The sequence below is a fragment of the Nelumbo nucifera genome, chromosome 6 (genome assembly GCF_055504915.1).
Source record: "Nelumbo nucifera cultivar China Antique chromosome 6, China Antique-T2T, whole genome shotgun sequence".
Taxonomy (NCBI): domain Eukaryota; kingdom Viridiplantae; phylum Streptophyta; class Magnoliopsida; order Proteales; family Nelumbonaceae; genus Nelumbo; species Nelumbo nucifera.
Genome location: NC_142654.1, coordinates 17,368,067 through 17,389,639, shown reverse-complemented (window position 1 = coordinate 17,389,639; position 21,573 = coordinate 17,368,067). Strand labels below are relative to the sequence as shown.

At 41.8% G+C, this 21,573-nt stretch overlaps 1 protein-coding gene across 1 annotated transcript; it reads left to right on the top strand.

Moving 5' to 3' along the window:
- The first annotated feature begins 1,584 nt into the window (after nt 1-1,584).
- LOC104590787 (mitochondrial acidic protein MAM33-like) lies at nt 1,585-20,801 on the top strand. The gene is made up of 3 exons (XM_010249534.3): nt 1,585-1,815; nt 1,961-2,292; nt 20,394-20,801. The coding sequence occupies exons 1-3, from the start codon at nt 1,657-1,659 to the stop codon at nt 20,563-20,565; spliced, it is 663 nt and encodes a 220-aa protein (XP_010247836.1). The 5' UTR covers nt 1,585-1,656; the 3' UTR covers nt 20,566-20,801.
- Nucleotides 20,802-21,573: the final 772 nt, after the last annotated feature.

Genomic DNA, 21,573 nt, shown 5'->3' with positions numbered 1-21,573 from the left:
TTATTAACACAAAAGTCAATAAAATAAAAAGAGAAGAGAGGAAAAACTAACAACGGTAATGAATTTGTTCAATGTTGCTTTCTCTACATGATAATTTTTTAAAAACTAAGGTTGTGTTTGGTTTTAAGGAAAAAGTAGGAAAAAGGAAGGGAAAGACAGGAAAACCTATATACAAGGTTTGTAAAGGTTTCCCTACATTTCCCTTCCCTTCCCTACCTCTTTCCTTCAAACCAAACATAGCCTAAGCAAAGAGATAATGATGGATAAAACTGAGATTTTTAAAAAACATAAACCACATATATGTCATGTGCTAATAAATATGATGGAGATTTAAGGGATGGGAGGTGTTTTGAGAAGAGAGGTTTAAGTCCAATTTAAAAGGTGAGGGGATGGTTTAGCATTTAGGTGAAATATTATGGGAGGTTTAAGTCTTTCCCACTAGTAGGGGTGCTTACGGTTTGGTTAACTGAATCGTGGGATATTTTTTCAAACCGAACCGATTTGATCGGTTTTTTAAATATCCAAACCAAAATGAATTGATGCAATCGGTTAACTGGTTCAATTTTTCGTTTTTTTATGCACTTAAAAATAAAGAAAAACTAAAACTATCGGTGGTATCGGTGCCGGACTTGTTGTTGTCGGTTGTCGCCTGAAGTGAGAGTTTGAAATGTGGCGCCTAACGGAGTCAAAGAGAGGAGAAAGGAGAGATACGAAGATGGCGTTGGTGCTTGCTTGCCGGCGAGGCGGCAACCGACGTTACCGCTTGGTGCTGGTGGTTGGTGTGGGTCGTGCGACAGAGATGACAGGCGATAAGAGAGAGATACTCAGACACTCACATAGAATAGGGAGACAAGACACTGGGGGAGAGCTAGAAAGGCTGTCGGTTGGAGGACGACCGACACCGGAGGAAAGCAAAGGGAACTGCGGCACCAACTGCCGAACTGGGCACTTGGCCACTTGGGATTGGGGTCTGGCTGTCCAGGGAATATGAAGAGTTGAAGACTAAGCGTAAAAGAGACTAAGAGAGTGAGAAACAAAAATTGAGAGAGTGAGAGATGGTTTAGGTTTCGAAATTATAAGAGACAAAAGAGAAAGGCTGAAAGGTTTCAATATTTTAAGAGACAAAGAGACTAGGAGTTGCCGGTCTAGCACTTTGGGAGTGTTCGATTTTCAATTGAAATAAAATATAATATATTTCAATTTTCAATTGAAAGGTTTGAAGAGAAAAGCTGAAAGTCTCGACTGCTGAACTTTTTTTTTTGATTTTCAGAAAAAATATAATAAGTATAATATTATATAAATATATATTAGTATATATATATTGGTCGATTCGATTAACCGCCTTTTTTTTTTAAATGGTTAACCAAAATCGAACTAAAACTATCAGTTTACCGAATTGACTGATTTTTCGATTCGGTTTTACGATATTTTTTTGCTCACCCTCGGCTGGGCATGCCGACCGTGCATCTGCGCTGTCCGTTACCCCTACACCCGAGTCGACTCCATTGTCGGATCGAATCAAAATCCGAGTCGGCTCTACTCGCCGGGTTCAATACTTCTATTTCAAAAAAACACAGTCACAAATAAATTCCTTAATTCCAGATGCATACAGGGCGCGAAGAACCATCAACCTAGCGGGAAGAATAACGAAAGAGGATGTTGAGGAAGCTCTTCGCCGGCGCCAGTGGCACCGTGGACCAATGGCGCATGATATCAACTCGTCGCTTCTCCTCCATTTCCCCCGCCGTCGATTCTATCGTGCTCCGCTCGCTGAAAGAGCACTACCTCGAAGTCTCTAAAATGACTCCACCACCAGTAACTCCATCAAACAAACTCTCCCTTCTCTGCATTTCTTGGAAATAGTCGAGCTGAATTTGTGTTGAGTTTCTATTTATCTCCCCTAATTTTATATAGGGTTTTAGCACTTCTGCTAAATCTGTCCATGTTTTGTGTTTCACAGAAGGTGAACCCACCGGCTCCTTTCACAATCCTGAAAGGCGCACTCGATTCAGACGGCCCCGTGCTCCGGCGAACTTATGGCGATGAAGAGATAAGTATATCAGTTATGCGGTTAGCCAACATTATTCCTGGTGGTGGAGATGAAGATGAGGACGGCATTAATCAGTTATTCCTTCATGTTCATGTATCGAAGCCCGAACGAGAGGATTCCATTCATTTCTTGTGTGGGCTTTATCCAGATGCATTGGGAATTCACTCTGTTTCTATGCGTCCAAAGCTCCAGTCTTCTCAATTGTTGGTTGTTCCTAAGAAATATAGTGGTCCGATTTTCCAGTAAGTCTTCTTCTTATTCTTAGCTTGTTTCTCTTTATTTTTCTGTTTATCATTTTTTTGTTCACTTAAGTACAGGAGAATAATGTTAAACATAACTTGTGAATGTTTGTATACGTTTATTCTCTCGAATTATCTGATTATGCATATGTACAGCAGCGGATACAGAATCAGATTACGTATTTACAGGACAGATTAACGGTTATATTTTTCACCAAAGTAAACCTTGTACTTGATTCATGAAATCTTACATTTAGGGAATGGGCTCAAATAGCTGCTCTGTAATCCCCAATCCCAAGCAAAGTAGTAGGTACTATCGACATGGTATCTTGAAGTACAAAAAGGAAATTTTGATATAAGTCTGAATATAAGTATTTTTTTGGGCGATCAGCAAGTCTGAATATAAGTTTCTTGAACTAACTATCCAAAAAAGGAAAAAAAAGTTTCTTGAACCACGGGTCTATATGATGGTGATACAAAAGCAAGGTTTTAAAAATTTCTGGAATGTTACGTTTTGGCTCTGAAAAACTCTGGAATGAGATCTGTCTACAATAAATATTTCGCAAACTTGTTTTTTCATTGGTAATTAAACAGGAAATTTATTAAGAAAATCAAAGACTAGAAGAAAGTACAATGAAGAAAGAAAGCTTAAACATTTCCATATAATTGGAAAGTGAGCTATCCTCACCTGTTTGTGCATTGCAGAGCGGCCAATTTTTGCTGGACAATGTTTCTAAACCTTTGCAGGTTAGAAGGGTGCTTCCCAGGCAGGCTGAATTCTATGTTGATTGGCTGAAATCTGAGTGGCCTAGCTAAAAAAGGAAAAGTGGTGTATAGTTGCATTCCAGCAACAACCAATTGGAACATTTGGAAGGAAGAAACTCACACATTCGTGAATGTGACATATTCTGACGAGGAGCTTTTTTTGGTAATAAAGAAAGAAAATTTATTAAAATAAAAAGAGAGAATACAAAGAAAGGTGACCAGTGGTCACCTGAGAGAACAAAAAGAAAAAAAACATTTCCTACTCCAAGACAGCACCCAGACTTCAAGAAACAAACTTCACACCCTCTGACACGACAACTCCACCTCAGCAAAAAGAACATCTCCCCCACTACAACAGACCTTACAAAGAGATAAAGTGACAACACACAAATACTTCTACTAGCTTTCTTCGATTTCTTCACCTTCTTATTAAGACCAATTCCAAACAAACCCCCTTTCGATCTTGCAAAGACTCTTGAGATCTGAATTGTTTGTAGATTCTTTTAGCTACTAAATCTTCCTACTGCATTTGGTTTCTTTAGTATCTTCCTAGATCTCTGCCCCTCATTAATTCTTTCCAGCTCCAGCACAACTTTATCTCAAAAAGCTGAGAAGACTTTGACTCTTCCTCCTCTAGTCCTCTCTAACAATTGCTTCAGAACCCTTACCCTTGATATTTTCCTTCCTATCTAAATTTGAATTGACACCCACTTCTACAGAATTTTCATTCAAAATTACTTTATCTTGATGATTAGGCATTAGGAATTTTTCTTCTAACTCTCTAAACATCTTCCTCCCCTCCTAAAACAAGAATCCCCAAGGCTTTGCTTACAGCTACTGCAGTTTCCACTGTCCTTTCGACATAAACTCTCCCCTCAAACTTCGTGATTGTCTTCCTTTGAAACATCTTCTTCTCCTTCTTCCTCTTCATCAGCTGAAACCTCATTCTCCTCTTGCAAAGGCCTAGTACGATACATTCTTTTCCTAATATAGATTTTAGAGCACCGCATAACCAGATCCTCATCCCATTGTTGTTGTTGTCGTCATCAATTCCTCCCTCCTTCTCTAACTCTATCTCTGTCTCTCTTCTGCCATTATCTTTTTCAACCAAAATCTTCTCAACGCTTTCTTTTTCTTTACTCCCCTAAACTCACTACCAAATTGGTGTCACCCCCATCATTGTTAAGAGTCACAAGACTCAAATTAGGAACATTAGAGACAAGCGCAAGCCTAATATTCTCAGGTTGCAATTCAGAGCTCTTTCCAGACACACAATCTCTTCACCATCTGTGTTCTTATCCCTAAAAGAGTCTTATATTTTCTCCACCATCAGCTATCCAAGATTATTAGCACTTAACTTGGATTTCTATTCACAAAGTGTGAGAAAGTGGATATACATTTAAGGATTTGAAAGTGAGGTATTGAGAAAGAAGGTGAGACGAAGGCAATATCACAAAACAAAACAAATACCTCGTACAATGCGATCTCGCTAGTGTAAGTGAGAACCAAAAGTAATAAATGGTCTTGGCCTCATGCGGGACTTGCATCTAGACCATAGATAGTCTTTGAGAGTGTGCTTGGGGAGAGATGTGTGACCCCTCTTAGGGAAAGTACGACCGGTTGTACTTGATGTCCGTGCGGATACGTGCCATTCCTTGAGTGGCCCCAAGAATGTGGTCTAACAACATTTTGGTCCTCAGGACATGTGTCTCTTAGGGAGAAAGAGATGGTATTTGCTTCATGCATGTTTGTTAATGTAAAGAAGATTCTGGAACATATGGAGCTATGCACATAGATTGGCTTCCCAATTCTATAAAGAGAGGATCCTTTTTCTTTAGCCATTTTTCCATAATCCCCTTGGTTACTCATCCTTTCTCAGTTTCCTATCCCTAGCTCTCGTCACCCCTAGGCATCCTTGCTTCCCAACTTCAAGACCTATAGACCATCCTCATTTTTTTGATAAGTAATAATAAAAATTTATTAAAAACAAAAATAGGATACGATCCTAAAGGCAGGTGTTAAGACAACACCTCCAAGCCCAACAACGATTCAACTACTCTCCTAAACCAACACAAAAAATAAAAACAGAGAGAAGCCACACATGCACATTAATACACCATCACCAAGCAACGACTACTGGAAGCAAATCAATCCTCCACCTCATCGAATTCTTCTCCTCATCCCAGATTTCTCCCCCTAAGGCTTTAGGAAACTTTCTCATATTCTCCTCCTTTCTCTTTCTTTCGATCTGTTCAAAAGCTCTCCTGGCAAAACTTTCACCTCCTAGGAAGAACAAGCCCTGAGTCTTGTCGACTTCCACCTCCCTACCAACAAGAGTCTTCAAGTCCACACTTCCTATCTTCATTTCCTTTTCCTTCGACACCATCTTACCAGAGGCCATGTCTACATCAGTTTCAACCTTGCATGTAGACCTTGAACAATCACCCTTTTTTGACTTCTCCCATTGAGGAGCCCCCAGATCAGTCAGACTATCAGCCCCTTCGGATGATGTAGGAAGCTCCAAGCTAGGATTCACAAGACTGAATTTTAAATTTTACTCCCCTTCTCAAGACTCTAGACCATCCTCATCCCATAGACTTATATCAAGAATCTTTGGTTATAGTCTTGTCTTGGGGAGATATGCCATTGAGTAGAGCACCTGCAACACATGCAAATGAAGCGCAACAATCAGTGGTACCGTAGGAGGCTATACAGTTGGTTTCAATGCCAGACATAGGAAGTATCGCCTACATACAAAGATGAGCCTGGTGATAATTAGGCTAATCTGGCTAGAAAAGTCTATGATATGGAAGATTGGCTTGACCGGATGGAGGAGCAATAGAAAGAATGAGTGGATTGAATGGAACAAAAGCAAGATCGACTGTTTCATTGGTTGCAAAGCTAGTTTGCAACACGATAAGCACAACCGATACCAACAACAACATGCATTTCAACCCCACCTTCACCAGAATTGGAGCCAACACCCCCCACACTTGGGCAACTAAGAATGGCAATGGGACGGGGACCATATTCCCCATCCCGACCTCGATTTTGAAACAAATCCTCGTCCTCGAACCCGATTCCTATTGAGGATAAAAGTTACCCTTCACCTCGATCCACGATGGAGACGGGTTCTTGTGGGGATCCGAATTTCTGAAATATTTTAATTAAAAATATTTTTTGGAAAATAAATTTACTTAAAGGAAAAATTTTAAAATGTATATATAATATTTTAAATATATTTTGATATATATAATATAATATATATTTAATATAAGTAATATTTAATATATATAATTGGGGTTAGGGCAAGGCAGGGACTTCACTCCCCATCCCCATCCCAATCTCTAACAGAGGATGCCTATTAATCCCCATCCCCGCCCCTGCCCTTGCCAAGGCAATCTCCATTTTTGACCCCATCAGGTCAGGGAGGTCAGATACTCGGAGGGGATGGGGAAAATTGCCATCCCTATGGGCAACCAGCACTGGAGTTCTATAGATCTCCATTAGATCCGAAGCTACCACTGTGATCTACTTCACCATGGCCATCATCACCTGTACAACACCAAACGTGTCTAAGACATAGAAAAGATGTGTCTAAGATCTTGGGTGGCCTTCAAGAAGCCCTTGAGCAGGACATTTTTGAGGAGGAAATAATGCATAGAAGGCACAAAACTTGTCTAAGAGTTCAGTCCTATCTATGTAAAGTTAGGTCTCGAGAGGCAAATCATTAGATAGTTAAATGTCCGAGATGGCCATGTCGTTATTGACAGGTTAAGACCTTCAATGGTGCATATTTGTTTTATTTTCAAGAAAATAACATATTAGAGTTGTTGATGCATGTTTTGTGGAGTATACCTTGATGGTAGTATTACCACCATTCAAAGTGGAATTAAATTATGCCATCCAAAGATGATGGTGACATGATGTGTGTCAACAAAGTAATTATACTCCATACTGTCATTACATAGATTGACTTGTAATTTTGGTAAGATGCAATTAAAAGCATTTCAAATCATATAGCAGTTTAATTATCACAATTCAAGAAAGAAGCCATACTTTAAGGAAAGTGTATCTTTTCCCAAGATGTTTGTTTCTTAATGATCAGAACATATTTAATGGATATACTTTATAAATATCAAATGTAAAAGCCATAGAAATCACTTTGTGTCTAAATAACAATCACTCTAGAGAGTGATAAAAGTTCTCAAGAAAAAAAAAAGAAAAACAGTAAATATTACTTCATAACTATTTTACATGGAGACTGTTTTTTGTGTTAGAATCTGACATGCATATGAGGCATTGAGGTATCAAATTCAGCAATCCTATAAAAATAGGATTCAGATGCTGTGCTTGGTTTCGGGTTAAACTTTCACAGTATACCTTTTATAACTAATGGGATAATTATTGAAAAAAAGAAAAAAGTTCATATATACATCACTGCAAACAACATCGAGTCAAACAAAGATCGGTCATACTAAATTATAAGTATTACAAAATTACTATTTATGTCCTAATTTTACCCTAAGAGTTTGAGGTTATTTAATCACATATTAAAGATGTGACAGCTGAGAAAGAAGAGTTCCTTCAATATGATATCAGGCTTTGCCAAAATTGCCTTCAAACAATTTGAAAAAAATAAAAAAGAAGGGAGAGGCAAAAAAAAAAGAGAAGAAAGCAAAAAAGAGAAAGGAGTTGGAACGAGGAGGGGGGTGGGGGAGGATCAAGCGACTGTAGAAGACTGATTGTAGCGTTGTTGGAGGTGTTGTCAGGAGGGGCAAAGACGAAAGTGTTGAGTTGGAATGTAAGGGGGCTAAGGGAGAGAAATAGAAGGCTTCTAGTGATCAACTTAATAAGAAAGCAGAAGCCTGATATTGTTTTTTCTGCAGGAAGCAAGACTAGAATCGTTTGATATGTCTTTGATGAATGAGATATGGGGAAGGGGCGGAGGGGAATGGTTGGAGGTGAATGCGGTGGGTTTGGCATGAGGTTTGGTTATCTTGTGGGATTCAGGTGTCTTAAGGAAAGTAGGGGAGTGGACTGGAAATCATTCTGTTTCAGTGTGCTTGTAAGAGATTAATGGGGAGTGCTCTTGGGGAGTGATGAACATGTATGGACCAATTGTGGAGGAGGAGAGGGTGGCTTTCTAGGAGGAGCTAAGGTGGGTAAGGCAGTTTTGGGAGGGTCCGTGGTGTTTGGGAGGGGATTTCAACATTGTCAAAAGGAGTGAGATGAAAGGGGGGAGGGAAAGAAGAGTCAATGTGGGGATGAGGAGATTTGAGGCTTTCATTAACGAGCAAGAGCTACTGGATCTCCCCCTGAATGGGGGGGAATTCACATGGTCAAATGGCCGATATCCAGCAATCCTTAGACAGTTGGATAGATTTTTGCTTTCTAGTGAATGGGTGGATTGACTAGGAGTTTTGGTTCAGGAACCACTTCAAATTCTACTAACAGACCACAAACCTATCATTCTAAGAGAATTTGCAGTTGTTTCTGGCCCAAAACCTTTCAGACTTGAGAACATCTGGCTTCTTCAACATAACTTTGTGGCTTGGGCAGAAGAGAAGTGGAGAGGTTTTCAGGTAGAGGGATCGACTGGGTTAAAGTTGATGAGGAAACACTTCAACGGCTCAAAGAGGAGTTGAAAGAAAGAAGGGGGGGGGGAGAGTTAGGGAGCAAAGAAAGTAGAAAGAAAGAGGCGTTGGAGAAGTCGGCCAGATTGGAGAGGCTGGAGGAGGAGAAAGAAATTTACCCAACAGAGGTTATAATGGAGGAGGAGGGGCTGGAAAGAGAGTTAGAGAGATTGCTGTTGAGGGAAGAGGTGAGTTGGAGGCAGAAATCAAGGGCTTTATGGTTAAAAGAGGGAGATAAAAATACAGCCTTCTTCCACGCTTATGCATGTGGGAGAAAGAGGAGAAATCTAATTACGAGGGTAGAGGTGGGGGAGGAAGTGGCTGAGGATTGGGAAAATATTCAAAGACTAGTGGTGGAATTTTACAAAAAGTTGTATTCAGGCAGGCAATGGTGCTGGATATCTTTGGGGGAGGTTGAATCAAAAGTCTTGAGTGAGACAGCAACTGAGTGGTTAGAAAGGGAGATAGAGTTTGGAGAAGTAAGGGAGGCCTTAAAGAAGATAAATGGAGACATTTAACTTCATAAAACAGTGTTGGCACTTTTTGGAGGACGACTTTGTGCAGATGATTAAGGAGTTCTGCAAGATCAAATTGGTAGAAAGGAAAGCAAATGTAACTGTAGGTTTTCAAGACTGCTATTCAGTCTTGACCACTAAGAGATTTCAGGTTCGATGAGAAGAGAAAGTGAAGAAGAAGTAGAAGAAAGAGTGGTGAAAGAGCAATAGAACACAGTTTTTTAGGAGAAAAACAGAATGTCAATATTCTGCCGCCGCCACTTTAAGTTAATATATATAGGTTATGCTAGTTACATGAAAGGACATATCTGCCCTTGGTGTTTACATCATAACTGCTAACAAATAACAAACAATATAGAACTGAAACTAGAAATAACAGAATGGTAAAATAACCACAGCTGTGACTAGATACATTCTACCCTACAGACAGAGTGGGACCACAGCTGTGGGGCCCACATCAATGTTCTCTACACTCCCCTTCAAGTTGGGAGTATATGTTCATCATTCCCAACTTGGATAGATCTGCCTCTAGCTTCTTTCTTGATACGGCTTTAGTGAGGATGTCTGCTAGTTGCATACTGGATGTGATATAAGGGAGGCATACTTCTTGAGATGAGACCCTCTCTCGCACAAAATGGCGGTCAACTTCAATGTGTTTGGTTCTGTCATGCTGTACTGGATTATGTGCTATATTAATGGCGGCTTGATTATCACAGTACAACATCAGGGGCTTTTCATACTCAATACCCAACTCCTCAAGTAGAGATCTTAGCCATAGGATTTCAGCCACTCCATTGGCCATGGACTTGTATTCTGCTTTAGCACTTGACCGGGAGACAACACTTTGTTTCTTACTTCTCCAGGAGACAAGGTTTCCTCCCACAAGGGCACAATATCCCGAGGTAGACCTTCTGTCATCAACACTCCCAGCCCAATCTGCATCAGTATAGGCCTCCACCTTCATGTGATTGTTGTTCTTGAAAAGTATACCCCTACCTGGGCATCTCTTCAAGTAGGCTAAGATTCTTTCTGCCACAAGAAGATGTGTCTAGGAGAATGCATGTACTGGCTGACAGCACTAACAACATAAGTAATATCTGGCCGAGTGAGGCAGAGATATAGGAGCTTTCCTACCTGTTGCTGGAACATAACTTTGTCTTCAAGAAGCTCCCCACTCTCGGCACTAATCTTGTGATTTTGTTCAATTGGTGTATCTGCAGGCTTGACACCTAACTTTCCAGTTTCTGCCAACAGGTCTAGGACATATTTCCTCTGAGATATAAAGATCCCCTGTTTGGATCTAGCAACCTCAATACCCAAAAAATACCGGAATTCACCAAGGTCCTTCACCTCAAGTTCTTGGTGAAGAAGCTGTTTAAGAGACTCAATCTCATGGCTATCATTCCCTGTGACCACAATATCATCAACATATACTGCCAATAGTGTCAAAGAGGACTCCACCCTCTTGATGAATAGGGTATGATCTGATTGGGCCTGTACATATCCAAACATCACAAGTGCTAGTCTGAATCTATCGAACCAAGTCCTAGGTGATTGTTTCAAACCATACAAAGCCTTGTTGAGCCGGCAGACCTTCTTACCTATTTCTGCATCATAGAATCCAAGAGGCAAACGCATGTAAACTTCTTCCTGCAGATCTCCATTCAGAAAGGAATTTTTCACGTCCATTTGGTATAAAGGCCAAGTGTGACTTGTTGCAAGTGACAATAGAACTCGAATAGTAGTCATCTTGGCTACCAGTGCAAATGCCTCCAAGTAATCTATGCCATAAGTCAGTGTAAACCCTCTTGCAACTAACCGAGCTTTATACCTCTCAATAGATCCATCTGCATTATGCTTCACCGTAAATACCCATCTGCATCCAACTGGTTTCTTTCCTTTTGGCAAATCAACTACCTCCTAGGTGTTGTTTTTCAACAGGGCATCCATCTCAACTTGCATTGCATCTTTCCATTCAGGGACGGATAGGGCTTCTTGCACTGTTCTTGGAATAGGGACATTGGAAATGGAACTAAAGTAGGACCTGTAGGTAGGAGATAGGCGATCATAGGATAAAAAATGGGAAATACAGTGGGCTGTGGATGTGGTACAATGTCGTTTCCCTTTACGGACTGCAATTGGAAGGTCAAGATCATCTGTAGGGGAAGTCTCTGTGGGCTCTGGGACTGAAGTATCTGGACCTGGAGCCGCAGATGAGATTGGAGCTGGTCTGGACTGCTGATGATCAGGATCAACCTGCCTGCACCGCCTATGATAAACCCTCAACTCCTGATCCCTCTGACCACCTTCACCATTGCAGCTTTCCCTCAACTCCTGATCCTTCTGACCACCCTCACCATTGCAGCTCTCATCACCCAATGGAATAGGTAAAGGAACTGCCCCACTCTCACTGCTCTCCCCCTGAAGACAAGAACTCAAACCCCCACTCTCACCAATGTGGTACAATGTCGTTTCCCTTTACGGACTGCAATTGGAAGGTCAAGATCATCTGTAGGGGAAGTCTCTGTGGGCTTTGGGACTGAAGTATCTGGATCTGGAGCTGGTCTGGACTGCTGATGATCAGGATCAACCTGCCTGCATCGCCTGTGATAAACCCTCAACTCCTGATCCCTCTGACCACCCTCACCATTGCAGCTCTCATCACCCAATGGAATAGGTAAAGGAACTGCCCCACTCTCACTGCTCTCCCCCTGAAAACAAGAACTCAAACCCCCACTCTCACTACTCTCCCCCTGAGGGGCAACCCGAGGATAATAGGGTGTCCCCTCAAAGAAAGTGACATCCATGGAGACAAACTTCCTTCCGGAGACGGGATCATAACAGCAATAACCCTTTTGAGTTTGTGCATAACCAAGGAAGATGCATTTGGAGGCTTTGGGTTCGAACTTGGAGGGATGGGGTCCGAGAAGCTGAACAAAGCAAGTTCAACCGAATGTCTTAAGGGGAATAGAAAACAAGTCCTCACGTGGGTGTAGAAGTGAAAAAGGAGATCGCATATCAAGGACCCTGGAAGGGACCCGATTAATAAGGTATACCGCCGTGAGGATAACATCCCCCCAGAAGCGAATAGGGACATTGGAGGTAAACATGAGGCTTCTAGCCACTTCCAAAATGTGCCTATTCTTCCTCTCGACAACTCCATTCTGCTGAGGTGTATGAGGGCAAGAGCTCTGGTGGATAACCCCATGATGAAGAAGATAAGATGTCAATGATTTAGCAAAGTATTCCTTTGCGTTATCAGATCGGAGAACTTTGATCTTGGCATCAAACTGGGTTAGGATCATTTGGTGAAAATTTTGGGTCAGGGAAGGTACCTCATCTCGTGAACGCATGAGATAAACCCAAGAAAAACGGGTATGGTCATCAACAAATAACAAAAAGTATTTGTACCCACCCATGGAAGGGATATGATAAGGCCCCCAAATGTCAGTATGCACAATATCAAAAGAATTATCACTCCTTTTATTACTCAATAAATAAGGCTTTTTACAATGCTTAGCAAACTCACAACTTTCACACTGTAGCTGAGACAATTCAATAGACTCAAATAAAGTAGGAAACAAACTCTGTAAAGATCGAAAAGACAAATGAGCTAATCGGTTATGCCAAAGCATAACCGGACTCACACTTTGAGAAACAAAAGACAACTTCTCTATTGACTCTCCCTGATGGAACCGCTCCCCGAGCAGATAGATCCCATTCGTCTTACGGCCAGTCCCAATCACCTTCTGCGTCTCCAAGTCCTGAAAAACACATCGGCTGAGCAGTTCATATGCTTGGTAATACTACTGACTGAAAGAAGGTTAGTATCAAGCTTAGGAACATGCAAAACAGATGATAGGGAGATAGTATCTGAAAGCTTGATGTCACCCTTCCCAGAAATAGGAACCAGGGAGCCATCAGCAATAGATAACTTATCCCTACCAGAAGACAAATGGTAAGTAGTAAACAATGAAGGCAAGCTAGTCATGTGATCAGATGCACCTGAGTCTATTACCCAACAAGGTTTACTAGTACTTGGAGCTGAGGCATGATAGGCTGAAGCTCGAGTACCTGAATGGGCGAAGGCAAATGTGACAGGGGTTGATGGAGGCTGCGGTGGCTGAGCTGAATTTCGAACCTCCTTTTCTAGCTGTATTAGGGCAGCCTAAACTGCAGCTAAGGTCTCCAAAGATGTTCCTTTTGTGCCAGATGAGGATGCTGAATCAGTGTTCATGGCTACATGAGCAGTGCCCTTCTTGTTTCTTAACTTCGCAGGAACCAAGTGGGGATGCAGTTTCCAACATGTTTCTTTTGTATGTTTGGGTTTCTTACAATGTTCACATACTACATCCTTCTTGTCTTCCTTCCTCCTGTCCTTCTCTGAATCACCCCCTGATTTGGGTGTAGCCGCTACAAAGGCTGATGTGGGTTGCATCATAACCTTCATTCTGGTCTCTTCACTGTGTACAAATGAGTAAGCCTGAGAGAGAGTCACACTGTCTCTAGTCAAAATCTGTTGCCTCACAATATCATATTCTGAGTTCAGTCCCGCCAGGAACTCAAACACTCTGTTTGTCTCGATGTGCTTTCTATGGGTCTGAGCATCTGTGGGACTCTCCCACTCAAGAGTCTCTAAGTGATCAATCTCATGCCACAGAGACTTCAAGGTAGAGAAGTAGACCGACACCGGTTTCTCTCCTTGTTTAAGGGTGTTCACTTCACATTTCAATTCATATGCTCTGGCAACATTAAGGGGTTGGGAGTAAGTTTCTTTCATAACATCCCATATCTCCTTAGCTGTCTTTGCCCACAAATAATTCCGGCTAATATGAGGCTGCATAGAATTACACAGCCATGTCGTAACCAAGTAGTTTTCTTGCATCCACTTGGTATATGTCGGGTCTCCCTTGGAAGGTTCTTTCATATTTCCCAGGAGGTACCCTAATTTACCTCTTCCACCAATAACCATCATGGCTGATTGGGCCCATTCCAAATAGTTTGTCCATCAAACTTTACGGTCGTAATCTGACCACCCATCTCAGAAATACCACCAAAACTGATGTTCCCAAGACTGCCTTCTGCCTGAATTTTAGACTCCATTTCTGTCAAGTCTCAAAACAGCACTTGAAGCACCAATCACAATCGAAACAATATAGGCCTGATCTGTATTCTCAGTGTATGTGCACAAAACCGAAATAATTCTGATCTGAAACCAACTAGCCAACACAGCAGTAGCTGTCCGTAGATCTCTAACCCCCTTAGAACTCTGAGAACAGCTTTTAAAAAAACTGATATGCTAGGGAAAGTTAGGGTTTTAATCAGTCCTGAAAGGAAGCAATTCAGTCGCACAGTCCAAACTATATAGATGAGCTTGCAATAGGGTTTTAATCAGTCTTGAAAGGAAGCAATTCAGTCGCACAGTCCAAACTGTATAGATGAGCTTGCAGTAGGGTTAATAAGAAACCCTAGAATCTGATCGGACCTACCAATCAACTTAAGAGTAGCTCTAGGTAGATCACAGGGTTCAGTCAAACACTAGGGCTTGCCGCAGATCACTTTCAAACCCTAGAGTAGAGAGAAACACAGTTCGGTCCAGGGTTTGCTGTAAAACCCTAGTGAATCGAAGAGAGAAAGAGCTAGAATGGTTCGGCTTTCCCCTCCAGATAGGTCCAACCAATCTTCTCTGAAAGAACTTCTCTTAAAAAGTAAACAACTTACAAGGAAAAATAGTTCGTTGCCTTCTAGGGTTACCTGAACCCTAGTCTTCTCTGATCCTTCCTGACCACCAACACTCTGCAACCCTAGCAAGTTTCCAACAGCTACTAGCACCTCTGGCGATCTCCAAGAATCAGTCTGCGAACTCCTTTTCAGCTTTCAGTCCTAGGAGATTCTCATGTAGTCGGCTGGTATTAGACTCACATGAAAAACCCTAACTTGGCTCCGATACCATGTAGGTTTTCAAGACTGCTATTCAGTCTTGACCACTAAGAGATTTCAGGTTCGATGAGAAGAGAAAGTGAAGAAGAAGTAGAATAAAGAGTGGTGAAAGAGCAATAGAACACAGTTTTTTAGGAGAAGAACAGAATGTCAATATTCTGCCGCCGCCACTTTAAGTTAATATATAGGTTATGCTAGTTACATGAAAGGACATATCTGCCCTTGGTGTTTACATCATAACTGCTAACAAATAACAAACAATATAGAACTGAAACTAGAAATAACAGAATAGTGAAATAACCACAGCTGTGACTAGATACATTCTACCCTACGGACAGAGTGGGGCCCACATCAATGTTCTCTACAGTAACCTTCATTACACTAATACAGAAGAAAGCCGAGTCTGTGAACATAAAGGACTTTAGACCAATCTGCTTAATTTGCAGCCCTTATAAACTCTTGGCTAAAGTGTTATCAAATGGGCTGAGAAAAGTGCTTCATGAAGTAGTAGGGGAAACTCAAATGGCCTTTGTGGAGGGAAGACAAATTCTAGATGGGGTGATGGTGGCAAGTGAGTGCATAGACTCAAGGCTGAGAAGTAGAAGGCCTGGTCTAGTGTGCAAATTAGACATAGAAAAGGCTTACGATCATGTGGAGTGGGGATTCTTGGAAGAAATTCAGAGGCTGATGGGATTTAGAGAGAAATGGAGTTGGATATTTGGGTGCATCTCTTCTGTATCACTCTCAGTGATACTTAATGGGGTATCCTTGGAGTTCTTTCATCCTTCTAGGGGGCTGAGACAAGGGGACCCTCTCTCCCCTTTTCTGTTTGTGCTGGTGATGGAAATTCTAAATCTGCTGATAAAAAGGGGGCTAGAAGGTTTCAATGTTGGGTCAGAGGGGCCAAGCATTTCCCATTTACAATTCGTAACAATACCCTCATTTTCCTTTAATGCAGAGGAGGACCAAGTTCTGAATTTAAGAGCAGTTCTGGCCAATTTTGAGTTGCTATGAGGCATAAAGGTGAATTTGGAAAAGAGTACTCTTTATGGAATCGGAGAGATCAGTCAGGAAGAGATATCCTTATTTGCAACAATTCTTGATTGTAGGGTAGGGGAGCTCCCTTTCTTCTACTTAGGCCTCCCAGTTGGGGCCAAATATGGGTCAGCCAGTACATGGAAACCTCTTATAGAGAGGGTGGAGGTGAGGTTGGAGAGGTGGAAAGCAAGATACCTCTCCTTAGGGGGCAGAACCACCCTCATTAAAAGTGTGCTATCAAGTCTGCCCACTTACCATATATCACTGCTAAAATTCCAACTTCGGTTGCCAACAAGATCGAAAACATTCAAGGGATTTTCTATGGGAAGGGGCAAAGGGACCTAGGAAATTTCATCTAGTTAAGTGGGAGAAGGTGTGTAGACCGAAAGCATTAGGGGAATTGGGGTTCAGAAGAATAAGGACTTTTAACAAAGCCCTCATGGGGAAATTGTTATGGCGGTTCGGGCTAGAAAAAGAAAGGGAGTCTTTGTGGAGAAGGGTGGTGGTAGGGAAGTATGGGGTGGTGAGATTTGGGTGGGAACCAAGGGAGGTATCAAATTCCTATGGGGTGAGTGTATGGAAGGGCATAATGAACTTTAATCAGGACTTCAGAGGCTCGGTAAGTTTTAAAGTGGGTGTGTCAAGACTGCTGGAACAGACCAACAGAAGGCAGTTAATCAGTTTTACAAGAGGAACAGAAGGCAGTTAATCAGTTTTACAAGAGGAGGCCACATCAGCACAACTAACCATCCACTTGTAACAACTGCCATCCACTTGTAACAACGACCATCCACTTGTAACAACAACTGCCATCCACTTGTAACAACTGTAACAATCAAGATTGTAAAACTATAAGTAGTAGAGCAGAAAAGGAATAAGGGAATGCCTCTTTCAGCATTAAACTCTCTCTCTCTCTCTCTCTCTCTCTCTCCTTCCAAGAATTCAGGAGGTTGGGCCCTCGAAGAGCCCTGAGTTAGGCAGGTTCCTAACAATTTGGTATCAGAGCCAGCATGACCAACACAAGAAACACGTCAGTAGACAACCAAATGGATCAGATGGAGGTAGAGATCCATCGAATGTCTTCAGATCTCAAAGAAATGAAGGAAGGCTTCACTGCTCTCCTCCTTCGGCTGGAGCAGGGGGCAACGAACACTGATAGAGGAAGCCAAGAATAGCGCAACAATGAAAACAGTCGCAGAACAGGGACGGCAACAAGAATAGCCAAAATCGACTTCCCCATCTTCTCAGGCGGCGATCCAACTCCCTGGATTCTCAGAGCCGAATGGTATTTCGATTACCATGAAACACCGGGGCAAGATAGGGTAGCTCTGGCTTCTGTGCATCTTGAAGGGGAAGCTATCCTCTGGTTTCAGTGGTATAGAAGAGGGCACCCTCGTCAAACCTGGGCAGACTTCACGGACGCCATGACTGTCCGTTTTGGATCATCTGGGTTTGAAGATCTTGATGAAAATTTGGCAAAGCTGTGGCAGGTGGGATCAGTAAAAGAATACCAGATGGAGTTCGAAAGGCTAGTCGTGAGAGTCCAAGGGTGGACGGAGAAGGCATTGGTGGGAAGCTTCGTCGGCGGCCTAAAAGAAGAACTGTGATTGGAAGTGAAAGCGATGCAGCCCACTTCGGTCATCAATGCGGCAACACTAGCAAGATTGTATGAGGACAAGTTCAGTCGAGCAAGAAAGGTGCAGCGACTCGGGGTCCAGAAGCAAGAAGGGAGCAAGAAAGGATGACAGCACCAGACAAGGAGGAAGGAGTACTGGGCCTAGACCCACTGGTTCCTTTCAAATGGCTGACCTGGGCAGAGATGCAAGCCCGCAGAGACAAAGGTCTCTGTTACAACTGCGAAGAGAAATTTGAGCCGGGCAATCGCTGCAGGAAACAGCAAGCGTTTCTCCTCCAAACAGATGCCGAAGAGGAAGACGACATCACCGGTTGCGGAGAATCTAACCCAGGGTGAGAAATACAATCCAATGGCACGCCTGAAATATCCTTACAAGCCCTTACGGGACTTGCATCCCCTCAAACAATGAGAGTTGCAGGGCTGATTCTAGGATGCCAAGTGTCAATCCTCATAGACAGTGGCAGCTCCTTTAACTTCATAACTCAAGTCTTGGTGGATAAAATGGGACTTACGGTTCAACCAACAACAACCTTTACGGTTCATGTGGCCAATGGTAACAACCTATCTTGCAATAGCATTTGCATGGGCCTACCACTAAAGATTCAGGGTCATCAGTTTGCGGAGGACCTATATCCTCTCCATCTCAGTGGAGCAGACGTGGTGCTAGGCATTCAATGGTTAAGACAGCTAGGACCCGTAGTCTGTGACTGGGCCCGTCTCACCATGGACTTCACATCAAGAAACTCTACAGTCCATCTACAAGGGCAAACATGCAAGGGCCCAAGGCCCATCAGTCTTGCAACACAAACAAAGCAAAGAGGAGATCCAGATCAGCCCATATTCATGCACATGGACTCAAATTTTCCTACTTAGATCTGCAATCAAATTTTCCTACATTAGACCTTGAGGGCAAGGTCACTCTAAAGGAAGGGGGGATTGTCAAGACTGCTGGAACAGACCAACAGAAGGCAGTTAATCAGTTTTACAAGAGGAACAGAAGGCAGTTAATCAGTTTTACAAGAGGAGGCCACATCAGTACAACTAACCATCCACTTGTAACAACTGCCATCCACTTGTAACAACGGCCATCCACTTGTAACAACAACTGCCATCCACTTGTAACAACTGTAACAATCAAGATTGTAAAACTATAAGTAGTAGAGCAGAAAAGGAATAAGGGAATGACTCTTTCAGCATTAAACTCTCTCTCTCTCTCTCCTTCCAAGAATTCAGGAGATTGGGCCCTCGAAGAGCCCTGAGTTAGGCAGGTTCCTAACAGGGTGATGGCTCTAGAGTGAGGTTTTGGGAGGACGATTGGAGTGGGGTGGGGAAGTTGTGTGAAATCTGTCCAAGACTGTACAGATTGGCAAGATCATCAGGTCTTAGTAACCCATTACTATAAAGTCAGAGAGGGTAAGGTGATTTGGAGTCCTAGGTTCAGGAGGCCACTGCTTGATCAAGAGGTGGAGGAATGCATCCTTTTATTGGAAAAGTTAGAACAGTCCAATATTTTTATAACAGCTGAAGATGGACTGTGGTGGAAGGAGTGTAGATATGGGAAGTTCACAGTGAAATATTTCTACATGGCTCTCATCAAGGATGAGACATCTTCAGACCAACTTGGAGGGATCTGGGGAGACCCAGTTGCTCCAAGAGTAAAAGCCTTTGCTTGGCTGGCTGCAATGGATAGTGTTCTCACAATGGATCACCTGAAGAGTAGAGGTTTTAATCTGGCCAGCTACTGTTATCCAAGCAAATCTGAAGAAGAAACTGCTTTCCACCTATTTGTTTTTTGTCAACTAGCAAACTTCATTTGGAAACTGTATTTTTTCCTATTTGGGGTTTCCATCTTCCAGCCATCATCAGTAGCTGGACTCTTCTCAAGCTGCCTAAAGTTCAGAGGAGGAAAGAGAGCAAAAATAATTTGGAGCTGTATCCCCTTTGCAGTGTGTTGGTCTCTGTGGGGGGATAAAAAGGAGGTTATTTGAAGGAAAAGAAAGAAACAGTGAAGAGCTTGTGGCTTCAATTGGCAATGTCATCGATTGGGTTCTCTCCCTCCAAGAGTTTGAGCAATTTAGTTATTCAGATTTTACAGAGAATTTCTGGTACATACTTGATATTCAAGCATGCAATATGCATCAGTTTAGTCTTGTATGAAGTGCTTTTGTTTGTTTGATTGTAGATGGGCACTATGGATGCCTGATTGTAATGGGATGTCATCTTGACAACCAATAGCCTTTACCTGTTTTTTATTTTTAATAAAATTTTCTATCTTACCTTTCAAAAAAAGCCTCATGTATCTGACACGGGTACTGTGCCCAATTTGATGTGTCCATGTAGCATAGCTTTATGTAATCTGAATTAAATAACAATATTAGAACTTAAAATAAATACATGTTTCTCAGAATGATATCACATTTGGTTTCATATACAGTCCAGGTGATTATTAAACTTTTTAGTTCTCTTTTGGCATGGGTGATATCATCAAGCATGTATCATTGACTAGCATAAGCAGATGAATTATTCATTCTTATGAGGTGATTCTTTTTGGCTGGTTTCTTGGCAAAATGGCAGGGATCTTGATGAGAAGATGAGAGATGCACTCCATGGGTACATAGAAGAGCGTGGTGTGAATGAGAGTCTCTTTCCATTTCTCCAGGCATGGCTTTATGTGAAGGATCATCGGAATCTTATGCGTTGGTTCAAAACTGTAGGTACTTTTATTAATGATCGGAAGTCAGCTTGAGCTGCAAGATGTTTCTTTCGTTGTATGCTTTATATAGATAGTGCTTTTCACATGGGCAAGTAAGGGAATTTGGGAATGTTAGCTGGTGAATGGAGATGTAAGTTTTAAAATGAATATTCAATTTTAAAAACCATATTAGGATTAATGAAAACTGTTTTCTAATTGTATGGTAATAACTACCTACTTCACAGGTTCTGTATTCTTAATTTTCCATAGTTATTTCAAGATGATGTGCATACTGGCTTACAGAGATAGGATTATAATTTATGGGTAATTTACGAGTTGATGTATGATGCATCTACTTGACATGGTCTTTGAACCAATTACCCTTGAACCTTTTCCCCCAATCTGACCCCGGCCCCTCACCTACATCATACCTTGCTTCCAAAAGTTCAGATCGTTTTTGGGGGTTCATGCTGGCTCCCTATAGGGTTTGGTGTGTCTCCCACTTTCTTTTCCTTAACCCTCTATTTATTCTCCTTAAATTTGTCTTAAAGCATCACTTTTGACAATTGATACTGTTAGTTGAATAGCTGCAATTTTCCCACATCTCATCTTTACATTCTGAATTGCATCCTATTCTATACATTTTATAGTAGATATGATTAAGTGTATAAATTTTCAAAAAATAACAAAGGATCATGAGGCAGTCCATGTGGCTTGAACATGTGGGGCTTAACCAGTATTTTACGATGTATGTATGCAACCATATGCAAGTTTTATGGAATTTCATGTTGGTCATAAAATATTAACCACAAATTAAAGCAGTAAATCAAATGATGAAATGATAACTTACACTTGACTTTTGAGAAATAATGGCAGGATTCTTGAATCACACACATGCACGCATATCCAAGGATTAAGGGCCCTAATTTTTAGACCTATGAGCACTCTATTGACTGAAAATGAGTTACTTACATTCAGATCAATATAAATGGGCATAACTAATTATTGGCCCTTAACAAAAATGTTTATATCCATACCACCTACCTAGTTGGTTGCATAGGT